Source organism: Arvicanthis niloticus, chromosome 24 (assembly GCF_011762505.2).
Source record: "Arvicanthis niloticus isolate mArvNil1 chromosome 24, mArvNil1.pat.X, whole genome shotgun sequence".
Lineage (NCBI taxonomy): Eukaryota > Metazoa > Chordata > Mammalia > Rodentia > Muridae > Arvicanthis > Arvicanthis niloticus.
Window position 1 is genome coordinate 3,540,374 of NC_133432.1, and position 14,506 is coordinate 3,554,879.

The 14,506-nt window shown below is 49.1% G+C and overlaps 1 protein-coding gene across 1 annotated transcript in view; it reads right to left on the minus strand.

Moving 5' to 3' along the window:
- The window catches only part of Myo18b (myosin XVIIIB), a 186,033-nt gene that overhangs the window by 133,533 nt on the left and 37,994 nt on the right, over nucleotides 1–14,506 (minus strand). Inside the window, exons 15-20 of the mRNA XM_076922279.1 lie at nucleotides 13,820–13,900; nucleotides 12,004–12,151; nucleotides 9,869–10,028; nucleotides 7,530–7,713; nucleotides 6,653–6,872; nucleotides 4,432–4,541 (exon numbers count right to left, since the gene is read on the minus strand). Coding sequence (XP_076778394.1) covers nucleotides 4,432–4,541; nucleotides 6,653–6,872; nucleotides 7,530–7,713; nucleotides 9,869–10,028; nucleotides 12,004–12,151; nucleotides 13,820–13,900 — 903 coding nt within the window. The remainder of the gene's footprint in view (nucleotides 1–4,431; nucleotides 4,542–6,652; nucleotides 6,873–7,529; nucleotides 7,714–9,868; nucleotides 10,029–12,003; nucleotides 12,152–13,819; nucleotides 13,901–14,506) is intronic.

Genomic DNA, 14,506 nt, shown 5'->3' on the forward strand with positions numbered 1-14,506 from the left:
GTTAACCCACCAGCCAGCTGGGTAGATTCTTAGTGCCTAGGCAGAGAGCCCCAAGGCGTGAGAAGCAGAACATGAAGAGAATTAGAGAAAAGTAAGACTGCTCAATACGAGTGGCCAGGGGCGTTAACACCTGCCTCTTAATAATTGATAGATCAATTAGATGTAAAAATCCTGTCAGAGTTTCATCGAGGGCTTCCTGTGTCTAGGATGTTGGAGAAGGATGTAGCCAGGAAGAATGAGGAGTGGAGTCTCCCATGGGGCCACGAGAGCTTGAGAAAAGACCCAGGGCTGAGCTGGGTGACTGCATTGAGCTTTCCTCTGTTCAGACATCTGCCAGCTATCAGCAGCATATGCCCTTAGAAAGCCTTGAAAGAGATGCAGTTTGAAGCCAAAGCCTCCAGCTCTAATGCTCATCTTGATCTCCTGAATCCTTCCCTCACACATTGACCGCATCACGGTTAAAGACAGAAGGCTTCGTTTAACCCTCGGGGTCCTGACTGTAAGTGTAATCAAATGGGCTCGTGTGGTGGAGAAAGAGCATGTAGGAAAGCAAGGACCCCGCAAGTGCGCAGAAAAAGGTGCTGGGATTAACGTCCAGAGAGCAAGTTCAGCACTTCGAGTCTGGACAGCTCCCTCTCTCCCGTGAAAGTGCTGAATACAGGTTGGATACAGAGCAAGCAGCTTCTGCTGGGGGTGTGGTCAGCTCCCTCTGCCATGACTGTGCCTCCCTGCTTAAGTGGCTTCTCTTTAAGTCCTCACAGCAAGATGAGTCGAACAGCCACAACTGTCACTGTGCTTTTAATGAATTCATTTTAGATGTTTATGTCTGTGTGTCTGTAAGAGTTTATGTGCACCACGTATAGCCAGGAGTGATGGAAGCCAAAAGTAGGTATTGGATCCCCTGGAGCTGGACTTATGGGGTTGGTGAGCCACCAGACATGGTGAACCTGGGTCATCTGCAATTGCACAAGTACTCTTAACTGATAGGCCATCTCTCTGCCTGTAATAATTACTGTTAACGTTCTATGTAAGGACCCAGATGAGAGTGTGGGTTTGAATCCCAGATCTATTTCTGCCTGGCTCTACCATCCTGCTTCAGCTGCCTCTGCTGAGAAAAAGAAAGGCTTTGTCTTGGAGGCGCTAACTTGCCTTGTGCCTTGAGGGTGAGTATAAACTCCTGCTCCTTCTACTCCTGCTCCCTCAGTGTTGGGATCACAGGTGTGCACCCCAACAACATGGAATCCGTTTTGTGATATGAGCGTGAGGGTGCCCAGTACCCAGGATGAGAGCGGAGTGCCTCTCTGTGAAACCAGCACAGCATGGGAAGACACCACATGTCAGGTGCAAGGGGGACTTTGCTAGGGCCCATTTTCCACCCTGACAAGAATCTTGTCTGCTGCCATCTAGTGTCTAATGACAACACTGACCTTTCTTGGCTGTCAGACTTGTCTCACTGGATCCCAAGGTCTTAACCACTCTGTGCACTGAGCCTGCCGGCTTGCCCACCAAGTCCACACTCATGTATAATTCATAGCCCATCACATTGCCTGACAAATGAATATTTATTAGCTTTTTCATAAGAGGGAGGATGGTGTTTTTCTTTCTTTGCTACTAAAATTCTATGCCCCAGCAAATGAAATTTGTGAACAAATAGGAAATAGAATAAGAAGAAAAAAAAATTCTTCCAACCAAGTCCATTGCACTGGTAATTTTCCATTCTCTGGGGCCTGGAGTGTGTGTGGATGGAGGTGAATTTGGCTTAGCTGCTGCAGAATCCTGCTGACTCGTCCAAAGTCCAAATGCTGCCATGTACTGCACCCGTCACCCCTGCAGGAAACTCCCCCACATCCCCAGCCTGCCCCTTTTCCAACAGAGCAGGAGCCACAGAGTCTCCAGCATTGTGGATCCTCTGTATGGCTATCAAGCATGGACCAAGATGAAAGGACCCCAGGCGCTGATTGGATTGGAGCCAAAGCAAATCGTAGGGCTTCCAAAGTGAACTGTCAAACAGAGAGAGGACGGCTTCCTCTCACACCGATGGGAGATCTCACAGAAGGAGCTGTGTCTGTCTGCTAGAGGCAGCCTGTGCCCTGGTACAGAGGACAGAAACCAAGGGACCTAAGACTGTGATGGCATTTACCCCTGCAACCTCAGGATTCATTGGAGATGGCAGTGTGGAGGATTCAAAGTACACTTGGGGACACTCACACACACACACACACACTCACACATACACACACTCACACACACAAACACACACATATACACACGTACAAACACACACACACACTCCCAGGCACTCACACACACTCTCACACACTAACACTCACACACAAACACACACACTAACACATACATACACACATACAAACACACACACACTCACACACACTCCCAGGCACTCACACACACTCTCACACACTAACACTCACACACATACAAACACATACTCACACACTCACACAGACTAATACATATTCTCACACACTCATACACACTCACACACACAAACACACACATTCACATGCACATACACACTCAAAGAGAGCGGGGAGGTGGGGGTGATCGTTCAGTGTGGCTGTGAACAATCTGTGGATCAACCACCCTTTACCTCGACTCTGAAAGATGCTGAGCCTCAACCATTGCTACTGCAGTTGACAGAGGCAGATAACATGGTTGAAGCCTCTCCTGTGTGCCAGGACCTGTGCATGGCACATCAGCTATTCTATAGTATCTTATCATCAGAGCCCTGATGGAGGCAGCCACTACTGCTTTTCCCACTTTAAAGGTGAAAAGACTGAGGCAGATTGAAAGTCACTGCCGGAGTGAGAGCTGAAGTCACACGTACCTGACTGATTCCAAGACCTACATGTTTCCAACAACCCTCCCCTGGAATTTAGAATCTGAATTTCAAGGAACAAGCCAACAAGCCCATGGACACCTGTGAAATTCATTTCTAAGGGCCCGATACTCGCTTCATTTTCAAGGGACTCGCTCGCCAGAGAGACTAAATGTACTTGCTTCTGGAGACTGCCCCATGGATGTCACCAGGCAGTCTCTAACCACTGAGCCCACAGCCGTTCCTCACAAACGGCTCCACTGTGGAGAGCAGGGAGTGAGGAGTGAGGTGAGGCTTGATGGGTTTAGAGCAGAACTGGAAACAGGAAGGCAGGGTGAAAGAATGAAGATAGATTGTGTGTGTGTGTGCACGCATGTGTGTGTGTGCATGTGTCTGTGTATGTCAGTATGTGTGTATGTGTGTGTATGTGTATATGTGTGTGAATGTATCTGTGTGTGTATCTGTGTGTATATCTGTGTGTGTGTGTATGTATATATGTGTGTGAATGTGTCTGTGTATATCTGTGTGTGTGTCTCTGTGTGTGTGTCTCTGTGTGTCTGTGTGTATGTATATGTATATCTGTGTGTCTGTGTGTATGTATGTGTGTATCTCTGTGTGTCTGTGTATGTCTGTATGTGTCTCTGTGTGTATGTACACATAAACATGTATCTGTGTGTTTGCCTGTGTGTCTGTGTGTAAGTGTATATGTGTAGTGTATATGCATATGTGTGTGCATGAGTGTTTGTGTGCATGTGTGTGTCTGTGTATATGTGTGTGTCTATGTGTGTATCTATATGTATATGTGTGTCTATATGTCTCTGTGTGCATGTGTACACATGTGTATGTGCACATGTGTGTAAGTGCACACAAGCATGTGCTTGTGCATATACCTGTGTATGTCTCTGTTTGTGTATGTGTGTGTGAGTGTGTGTGTATATATATGTGTGTGCATGTATGTCTGTATGCATATGCACACGTGTGTATGTGCACACCAGCATGTGTTTGCGTGTGTGCCTGTGTGTGTGCCTGTGTGTGTGTACGTGTGACTATGTGTGTGCATACACTGAATGTGTGATTGTATATTCAAAAGCCTGGGTAAAATTATTGAGTCCTTGCTAGAAAACTTAATTTCAGTTAAAAACGGGGTGTCATTGAGACATTGAAGCAAGAGGACCCTGGGATGAGTGTCCCTGAGCTGAGGTTAGCAAAGGGAACATCAGAGCATGTCCCCTGGAGAGAGGACAGCCGGTGCAAATGCCCTGAGTGGCCTGTACAGTACATCCTCATGTGAGTTAAACAGACCCTTTGGGTTTGTGCCACCACAGTCCTTGTGAAGTCGGACACATGACAAACTGCTACTTCCTCTTATTCTTATCTTGTATGTCCCTCATGCAGGTTACCGGAGGGCATTCTGGGTAGGGATGGTCTCAAGGACATTGTTGGGAGGATGAAGTCTGGGGCTGAGGTCTGACTCAGTCGCACGCTACCCTCTACAGCCCTCTCTCGGATCTCTCCTGGTCCATCTGCCCCTTGAGCAGTGCACATGGAACAGGCTCTGTGGCCTCCTCCTGCCCATGATCCACTTCACGCACCTTCCTTTCATCCAGTCCCTCGGAGGTCAAGTCAAGCTTCTTCAGCAGTGCAGGGTCCAGCACCTGGAACCGACGGCGGAACTGAGCGAGCCCCATGTGTTCAGCATAACCTGGGGACAGAGCAGACCGGTCACAGTGGGAAGATGTAGGCAGAGCTCTGTCTGGTACATTAGTGCTCAGGTGGAGCTGGCTGCTGCTCACATGTCCCTGCTCTGTACAGACTTCCTTCTCAGCAAGACCTTCTGGAAAGCTCTGTAGGGCTTTCTCTCAGGTATCTCCTCTCGCTGTCTCTCTCTCTCTCTCTCTCTCTCTCTCTCTCTCTCTCTCTCTCTCTCTGTGTGTGTGTGTGTGTGAGAGAGAGAGAGAGTATATGTATGTGTGTGTGTCTTTCTCTGTCTGTGTCTGTCTCTTTCTCTCTGTCTCTATGTGTCTTGCTGTGTCTGTCTGTCTCTGTCTGTCTGTCTCTGTCTCTCTCTGTCTCTTTCTGTCTCTCTGTGTGTCTCTCTCTGTCTCTGTCTCTCTCTGTGTGTGTCTCTTTCTCTGTCTCTCTCTGTCTCTCTGTGTGTCTCTCTCTGTCTCTCTCTCTGTCTCTCTCTCTGTCTCTCTCTCTGTCTCTCTCTCTCTCTCTCTCTCTCTCTCTCTCTCACCTTTCCCTCCAGTGTTTAAAGCCTTTGTACACTGCCCAAGGCATCACACTTCTCATATAATCTATGGGACAAGAAAAAGTACTGTGCACAAACAGGAGACACCACACGCGTCATACCATACACATGTATCATACATCATAAACACACATACCACACGCTTCACATAAACACATTATCACAAACACAGCATACTACACCAGACACACACACACAAACTCATAAACACACACATAATCACATATACACAGCCACACTCACATACATGTACACACACACACACACACACACACACACTCTCACTATGTTGCAACAAAGCCTGCTATGAGTCAGGCAGCTCGACTGGTTGTGAGACCTGGCTGCCAATTGTGAACTCCTTTTCCCCTATGACATTGTTCATATCCCTCTACCTGAGCTGATGCGTGTGTGTGTGTGTGTGTGTGTGTGTGTGTGTGTGTGTGTAAGGAGGGAGGGGGTCTCAGTTTTGCACTAAGAACTCCCAGCTTCTCTCTCAAATGACATGTGTCCATGGTTCCACTGTTGACACTGGGTTTGCAGTGACCACAATGTGGAACGTCAGAGGCATTACACAAGTGGGCTGCATGGGACAGCCACCAGGCCTTTGCAGAGCGTGGGGCTGAGCTCACACCTTTATGGCAGAAGGGAATGGGGCAATTTCAGATCAAACCCAACGTGTAAGATTAACCAACGGCAGGCACTACAGACAGGGCTTGCACACTAAACAGATCCAAACCCCCTCCTCTGCATAACCCTAGGCCTCCAACCTCTTTGCCACCCAGCTGTACCTGGCAGAAGCTAAGCAGCCAGAGAAGGCAGCTGTGGCCTCCTCTGGTGAGCGTTAGTCCTGTGTCCAGTCTGACCTCATTCCCTCAAACCCCAGCTCTTCTGTCTCCCTCCCTTGGCCCTGGGGACTCTCTGTTGATTGTCCTCTCATTCACCAGATTCTTCAGCCTCTGGACCTGATTATTGCTCTGCCTCTTCTGGGGGTATCTCTGCCTACTAAGAGTAAAAAAGCCCCCAGGGACCCATGAACCTCTTGACTCTACAGGAAGGGCACAGACCCTCATGCCCTCAAACTATAACTCATTTGGAAAAGTCTATTCTTACCCTGACAGATGTGGAAGGTTAGACCTAGCCTTTTAGAAGACAGAAACAATTTTGGAAGCTACATGGGCTTAGAGTCGGGGAGACCCGATACACATTCAGGCCCTGCCTTGTCCCTGCAGTGTGACCCTGAGGAGTTTGTCAGCATTGGGAACCTCAGTTGCTTCATCTGTTAAATGGGAGGCAGATGCAACTTTCCTCACTGTGCACACAGCTCAGGGCACATAGTGGGCATTCCTGTCTTGTGAATGCCTGGCACATAGTGGGTGTTCCTGTTCTGTGGCTGCCTGACATATAATGAATGTTCTTATCCTGTGTCTGCCTGGCACATAGTGGGTGCTCCTGTTCTGTGGCTGCCTGACATATAATGAGTGTTCTTGTCCTATGGCTGCCTGGCACATAGTGGGAGCCATCAGGACAAGGTGCTCTGTTCCCAGCTGTCTCCTACCTACCTGCCCTGTGCAGTCGTAATGCCTCCAGGATATGAGAGCCTGCAAGCTGAACCCTCAGTGCTGGGATGTCCAGAGCTGGGGCTTCGTTGGCTACACCTTGGTCCCCACTTGGCTGGGATGGCGATGTAGTTCCTTGCCCAACCTTGGTTTCTACTGTGGTTGGCACTAGACAGTGGATGAAATGCAGCCGAGACCTTCTCAGCAAACTGATCAAAGCATCCTGGAACAGAAGCAGACAGGGAATCAGATCCAGTGTCTCAAGGGGAAGCAGTCAGGCATCTGGACCTTCCCCAAACACATGTTCAGCCTGGCCTGACCATCCTTGGGGACCTGCTATGTCTCACATCCAGGACCTTGTATTTACTGGTTTATGCTCAGGAGAAAAGAGAGGGGTCTTTATAACAGCCCCTATGGACACAGAGAGGGAAACTAAAGCATAGGAGAGGCCAGTGAGGGGCCCAGGTCATTCCCAGTAGAGTTATCATGATTGGAAACTAGGAGTAGAGCTTTGGAGTATTCATTCCGTTAACAGGTTAAGGAATCCTGTATACATCAGTACCAGATCCTGCTGCCTGTGCAGAGGCGGTGACGCAGGGAGAAAGGTGGGTGCAACTAGCCTGATAGTACAGACAAGAAGGCCCTGGTGACCCCTGGGTATCCCTAAGGCCCACAGCTCTAGCCTTGGACCTGGGGGAGTCACCTCTCAGGAGTGGCCATGGTCACACTTCCCAAAGACTTAGAACCTCTGTGCTCCCCTCAACAGAATGAAGGAAGTCCTTCCTGTGGTTTCTCAGTGGCATGGTAGAACTAAGCAGCCTGGTGGGATGGTGGTTCCTGTCATGTAGACCCAAGGTCACACGGAGCCTAGCTCACTCACCATCTGCAGCTTGATTTGGGCACAAGGAGCCTTCCTCTTCACCGCGGCAAGGCTGCTGGCGAAAGCCCTCCGCACCACGCGACTCCGGTGCAGAGCCTGCTGGGAGGTACCCTCAAGCCCCCCCACTGCTGGGCACACAGGAGGCAACTTGGCCCGGGCCTGGAAGAGGCTCTGTAGCTCCTCCCTAGTGAGGAAGAGAGAGAGGGTTGCAGAGGACTTTCTGGGGAGCTCACCCATGTGGGAGGAAGGCATAAGCCCCTCTGGTCACAACACTCCTGTCTATGGAGCCTTTGTCTCAGAAATGCTGGCTCCTTCCTCAGCATCTCCCTCCTGGCCATCTACAGAGCTTTCTATATCCTGAAGGCTCAGTCATGTTAGTTATTCCTAGTACAGGTCAAGTATACAGTAGGTACTAACTGCACGACTGCACAGGCCAGGTATACAGTAGGCACTAACTGTGTGATTCACCACTACACAATCACGATGAGGCACCAAGGTTCATACTAAGCAGTCCCCTCCTTCCCCCAGCCTTCCCTCAACTGGCCTCTTCCCACAGGCATGGCGAGAGTACCCGGCTCCCTAACGCTCCCTCATGAAATAAAGCTGGCTTTGCTCAAGGGCAGAGATAGAGAACCAACCTAGGTATCCGACAGAGAAATGGGGGAATAGATCAAGAAATGTGGCTTATATCACAACAGAATTCTTCTTAGCCACGATGAAGAATGAAGTCAGACCACTTGCAAGAGAAGCCATAACTGGAAAGAATCGCATTTTTGTCTCAGGAAGACAGAACCATTTGCTTTCTCTCGTCTGTGGGTCCCGGATTAGATACAGAAATAAGATCATGTGTGCGCTGATTGCAAGACAGGAGACTCAAATCCCTCTGGGAGCAAAGAGGAATAATGATGGGGGAGGGGTAGCGAGGTAGAGACGGTGAGAACAAACACAAAGCGTGTTACATGCTACCCCGTGGTTGCCATCCAATCTTTTGCCTCCAACAAGGGAGCCAGGAAGGTGACTCCTCATAATCCTTTGTCATATTTCTCAGTAACATATCAAAGTTTCTTTCTTTCTTTCTTTCCCTCTCTGTCTTTTTCTCTCTGTCTCTGTCTCTGTCTCTGTCTCTGTCTCTCTCTCTCTCTCTCTCTCTCTCTCTCTCTCTCTCTCTCTCTTTCTCTCTCTCTTTCCAGAAAGAAAAAGGTAGCTGCTGTTCCAGTGGGTGGAGCTGTGAGCCCAGTGCCTGGTACCTGCAGAGCACCACTGGCTCAGGGTATGGAGTCCCAGGGTTTCCCATGTGAGCAGAGAGAGCACTGAAACACAATGCATACACTCCCTGTCTGAGAAGCAGAGCAGACCTGCTGAGTCTTCTGCTTGGTGTGGCTTTGACTTTACGGTGAAAAAAGCCATAGGAGAGAGAGCAACTGCCCACTGTCACTCCAGTGTCCCAGATCCCCATTCGCTAACCCTCCTTTTGTCATATTCCCAGTCTGGGTCTCTGCAGGAGCTGTGAACTCCCGTGGCCTTCTGGGATTGGGGTTTCTAATGAACTTTGATCATAAGACCCTGAGATGCTGGTAGCTTCCCTGAGCATCAAGTGGGTTCAAGCTGTATCACTCACCCTGCCAGGAGTGTCAATTGACTCCATGGCCAAATGCAAAGAACTTCACCACCGGGGACATCTGTTTCCCCATTTGCAAAATGGAGGTGTGGGTGTAAAGTTCTTCTGAAGTATGATAGGACAGGGCACACTGAGTAGCCAGCATACACTCCATCCTGATCCGGCTGCCCACCCAGGACACCAGCCCCTCCCTCTCTCCCTGCACTAGGCTCTGCCCCAGTTGGTTTCCAGCACTGAACTTGAGAGGCACGCACCCTCACAAAGCAAGTGTTTTCTATTAACCTAGAAATGAAGTCTGGATTGCCACAGGGCCTCACGCTAGTGCTTCTGGGACGAGTGAGCAGGGAGTGCAGAGAGGTTTTCCTACTGCTACAAAACATATCATTTTGGTTTTATGAGCCCCCAGGTTCTAGGATGTCCATAAAAGTTACTCCAGGCAGATCATCTCTCAGATACTTAATGAAAGGTGGAAAGCCAAAATGCGGAGACATGGCTTTTTAGCTGACTCCCCCCCCACCCCCCAAAGCCTTCTCGGCTCTGCTGCTGGGTCTCCTCTGCCCCAGGGGAGACATCCTGCTACTGCAATTGGAGTCATGGCCTTCGTTCTGCGTGGCAGACAGAATGGGGTTTGTAGACTACTGTTGCTTACTGGATTGCTGCTGAGTGGAAACAGCCATGGGGATCAATGCCTCTGTGCTGTCTCACGCCCAGGCTGCCTCACCTTTTTGACCTCTGCAGGATCTGAGGAGCCTCCAGGGCTGAGAGGCTGGGCTTGGCTCTTCGAAGCCAGCCTGTGAGGTCATAGCGCACAGGGTCCCGTCCCAGCTGGTGGAAAAGCTCACACTGAAGGGGCTGCTCACAAGTCCGCATCGAGGGGGGATCTAGAATAAGATGGTCGTGTGTGTCAGGGTCTGTCAGGAACACGGGCATTCTGTTTGCATGCCCTACCACAAATTTAAAAAATAGTCAATGTGTTTTCTAGATAGCCAAAGCTGTCAGTTCCTGGTAAACACACTCGGTGTTTGTGAGATGCATACATAACTTCCAGAAAAAAAAAATTATTCCTTTTTACATTCTTAAGCTGCAGATACCTATTTGGCCCAAACATCACAGAACACACAGTCTTTGTGAATTTCCTATACATACCCAGCTGTCACCTGGGCTGTGATTTACATCAACTTTTGTGTAAACCAACTCACGTTTTTTATAAGCACATTCATTTAAAAAGAAACGCTTGACCGTGAGCCCGATGCACATAAGTGCCACTTATTTCCTACCAAGCATGGAGAGAAGTATCTGCTAAATACTTTAAAATATGTATCCTTGTGCAGACTGAAATCACCTGAAGTGCTGTGAGCCAAACAAAGGGAACACTGGGAGATGCTGACTCCAGACTCTTGGATAAAAAGACAGGATCAGAGACACAAATGACTTGGCCTTGGGGTGAGAGGAATGCAGCTTTCCTGGAATGTATGACTGTAAGAAGGAGCCAGGCCACAGAGTTTCTGAGCCTGAGTTCCCTAGTCTGCAAAGTGGGGCTTAAATAATACATACTTCCCAAGGTGGGAAAGGGTCAAAGGATGTATAAAACATTTAGATAGCTCCCAGCATGTGGGACTCACTCAGCAAAAGGCAGCGCTGCCAGCACTGTGCACTACAGGTAACCTTCGGCTGATGCTTCAAATCACAAAGTGTTTGTCTCTACCTTGAGTCTCTGTTGCTTTAAAGTCTGGATTGAGACGACACTGCATTCAAGAATTTCATTTCTTTGGACCTGCATCATTGAGGTTTTCACATATTCATCAATTTTGTGTCAAGAACCTGACCACCTAATCACACCAGGGCTTCTCTAGGGGCTGCCTCTGTGAAGGGGACCAGACCAGTTCTCATCCCCAAGAAGCTGGCCCACCCTGAAATAGGTGTGGCTGATGCAAAAGTATGTGATGTTAGCTGTCTAGTCTGTCCATCCATCCATCCATCCATCTCAAATACTTCTGACACTCCATATCCCAAAGAGTTAATGTGTGAGAGACAGCAGCGCAGATACCATGGGGTTTTGTTTTACACAGGTGATGTTCATGGAGTGTCCCCCCAAGACTCAAAGGAGGTGAGGAAGTCCACCCATTGTGCTAAGGTGTGGCGGAAGAGTGCCCTAGTGCACGGAACTGACAGTACACAGTCCCTGGGGCAGGGATTCACATGGAATGTTTGAGCAGCAGCAGAGAGATCTGTATGACTGTGTTCTGCTCCATTTTCATGCTCACGGCCTGAAATGGGGTCCTACATTTTTAAAAAGAGTCTTTTAACTTCATAGTTTGGGAGGCTAGAGGTCCAAATAGCATGATGTGGGGATTCTCTGGGACCTCCCTACTTACATCATATTGTGGCAGGTATGTGCCTGTGTGCATCCGGGCCTGCACATGCATTTGCAATTCTGCTTTATGAGCATTCCGATGTGCATGCTGGTATACTATGTTAGTTACAATGTACACACAGGGAGACCATGTTAGTTACAATGTACACACAGGGAGACTATGCTAGTTACAATGTACACACAGGTAGACAACTTATACACAGGTAGACTGTTAGTTACAATGTACACACACATAGACTATGTTACTAATATATAGGCCTACCTCACAGGTATATGTGTGTATATGTAAACATTGTATTTGATCTGATTATTTCCATCTGTATTCAATAGAAGTTAGTACATGTTTGTGACCCCCCCCCCCCGAAAAAGACCCAGGCATTGTGCTGGGCTAGCAGAGAACTTAGGGCCTTTCCTCACTGCCATAGACAGATTCCAATACCAAGGCAGGACTCAGGCCCCATTTCCACCCCCACCTCCCTTACCTTCAGCCCCAGACGCCTTCTTCTCAAAGGCTGTGCTCAGACGCTCAAGTACCACGCTGTCACTGGAGCCTTCCACCCGGACTTCTTCATCTAAGACCCAGAAGAGGCCCCCAGAATCCTCAGAACCTCTTCCAGCTGGTAAGTGGACCTGGTGGGAGATCAAGTGTAGGCCGAGAGTCAGTTCTGGGTATCTCTTCCCAGCCCTCAGGACTAAGCATGTCTAGTGGAACCTGTGAATCTGTTCAGCCCCTGCTCTCAGTACCAAAGCCAAGCACTGTCTGCAAAGGGTCTGAATCCTCCATGTCTCCATCTTTAACTCTCAGATGACCTTGGACAACCTATTATAGCCTGGAAAGGTCTTCCCTAGACGTTTGCCTTGGGGATTTAAGAAAGATGTGCCTGCTTGTAATTCCTCCCCAGACACACACGGGGAGCTGGAATGTGTGTGTAGCCTGCCCCCATCACTCTGTCTTAGAAGTCTTGGTATTTCATTATACTGAGATCTCAGGAAATAAATTTAAAGAGAGACAAGCACTCAAGGAAAATTTTAGAGAGCGTGAACTTGAGTCCATAGCAGACAAGGAGTTTTAAAGTTAGCTATAGCAATCTTCCGGATCCACGAGGGAGGCCTGGTGAGGTTTGAGTTGGCACAAGAAAACAACGGCCTGAGGAATGATGTGGACATGGTGATATCAGGGCCCCGAATGACTGGGGCCTTGGGATGCCCAGCACGTGGGGCTCTTAGTGCTGAAGCAGGGGCTCTGGTGGCCTTTCTATCTCCAAAGCTGGAGAAGGCAAGGGACACATCCAAGGTCCCATGTTAAGTCCCAGGGGCAAAGCCTAGAGGACCCTTGAATTTCCTCACTGGGGTTAAGATGGACAGCTGGCCCATCCTCAGGAGAGGACCTCAGAAGCCACAACTCAGGGCCCTTTGATCATTACACTCTCTCAACTGCTGCTTGCAGATAGATGAATAAGAAAGTCTGTAGTGAGAATAACTCTAGACCTTCTAACAGGAGTCTTGGCACAGAGCCACTCTCTAGGACTGTGGAGGAGGAAGCTCCACGTGGGGCGTGTGGCACACTGTGACCAGCAGGAGCCATGCCAACCATCCTTGGTCAGCAGGAGACAGAATGAAGGCAGGAGAAACATCACTGAAAGGATACTTCTCATCACACTTGGTGACAACTGCTCTCTGTATGACGTTTCTGTGAGGTCATGCCTACTCAGAGAAACATGTTGTGCCCACTTTAGAGAAGGACAAAGTGAGGCTGAGAGAAGTAACAACGATGGGCTTGAGGGAACCAAGGCTAAACCGACTACTGTTTTGTAGCCTCAGAACTTTCACGCCAAAAAGAGAAGGGCAAGAAAAATAAAACGAAAAATTCAGTGCCACAGGTCAAAGGTCAGCCACAAGGGTGAGCTGGGGTATGCATCAGCAGGTTGTGGGATGAGAGTAATGTCTGAGACCTCGCCCACAGATGACTATCTGCCTCTGAGGTCATCCCCTCCCCCAAGCCTCTGCAGCCAGCATCTTCATCGGAATCCCGATGACTTCAGGTGGGAGCTGCTGGAGCCCCCGACAAGGCCTCTGATCAGCTCACACACATCTGTCGTAAGGCAGTTCCTCGGAACAGAGCTGAGTGTCGGGGTCTTAGGCCCCCGGGCGTTTCCATGGTCACACTTCACACCTGTCAACGTCTCTAATCATCCCTGGGCATCCAGGTGCACAGAACTTGGAGAACGGACATCTCAAAGCCTTATGTATACTGCAGTTTCATGTCAGAGAGCCTCAAGTTCCTGGGTCCCTTCTTACCTGAGAGGGGTTCTGATCCACTACAGCCACCGTAGTCCCTGGGGAGGACTCTGGGAGGTCAAAGGGCACGGGAATGCCTTCCTGAAATTCATAGGAAAGTAACCATTAGTCACCTCTGTAAGCTCATTGGTTGGAAAAAGTACGGAAGGCTCCATCACTAGTAAGCTGTTCTTTCAGAGTTAGTTTTTAAGTCATTGTGAAATGTACATGTACCCAGAAGTGGACCACAGGCTCCAGTGCCGTGCCCAGACCAAAGGGACTTGCGAGCAATAGCAAAAACTTCTCTGGTGCCAAAGCTTCAAGGCAGTTTATTCTATAGACATACTATCCCCAAAGATAACAGATACACAAGTATCAGTCTCAGTTTTCCGTGGGATGACATCAAGGATCAGAGAAGGTGGTTACATTTTCTAAGGCCACACAGCCAATCTACCAGAGTCAGAGTCAGGCTCTCCAACCCATAATTACTCATGTCTGATCCATGTTGGTTGCAATCAAAGGAATAACTGGGATTCCTGTGTCAGTTATACTACAAAGAGCAAGATGGCTGCTTCTATCACCTGCCCAGGGCACTCACTGGAGGAACACCTGGGGTTCCAACCTCGTTGTCACCCAGGTGGTGGACACACAGGATGGTCATCTGGATACATTCTATTTGTGGTCTACTGGGGCTTGTGTATTCCTCTG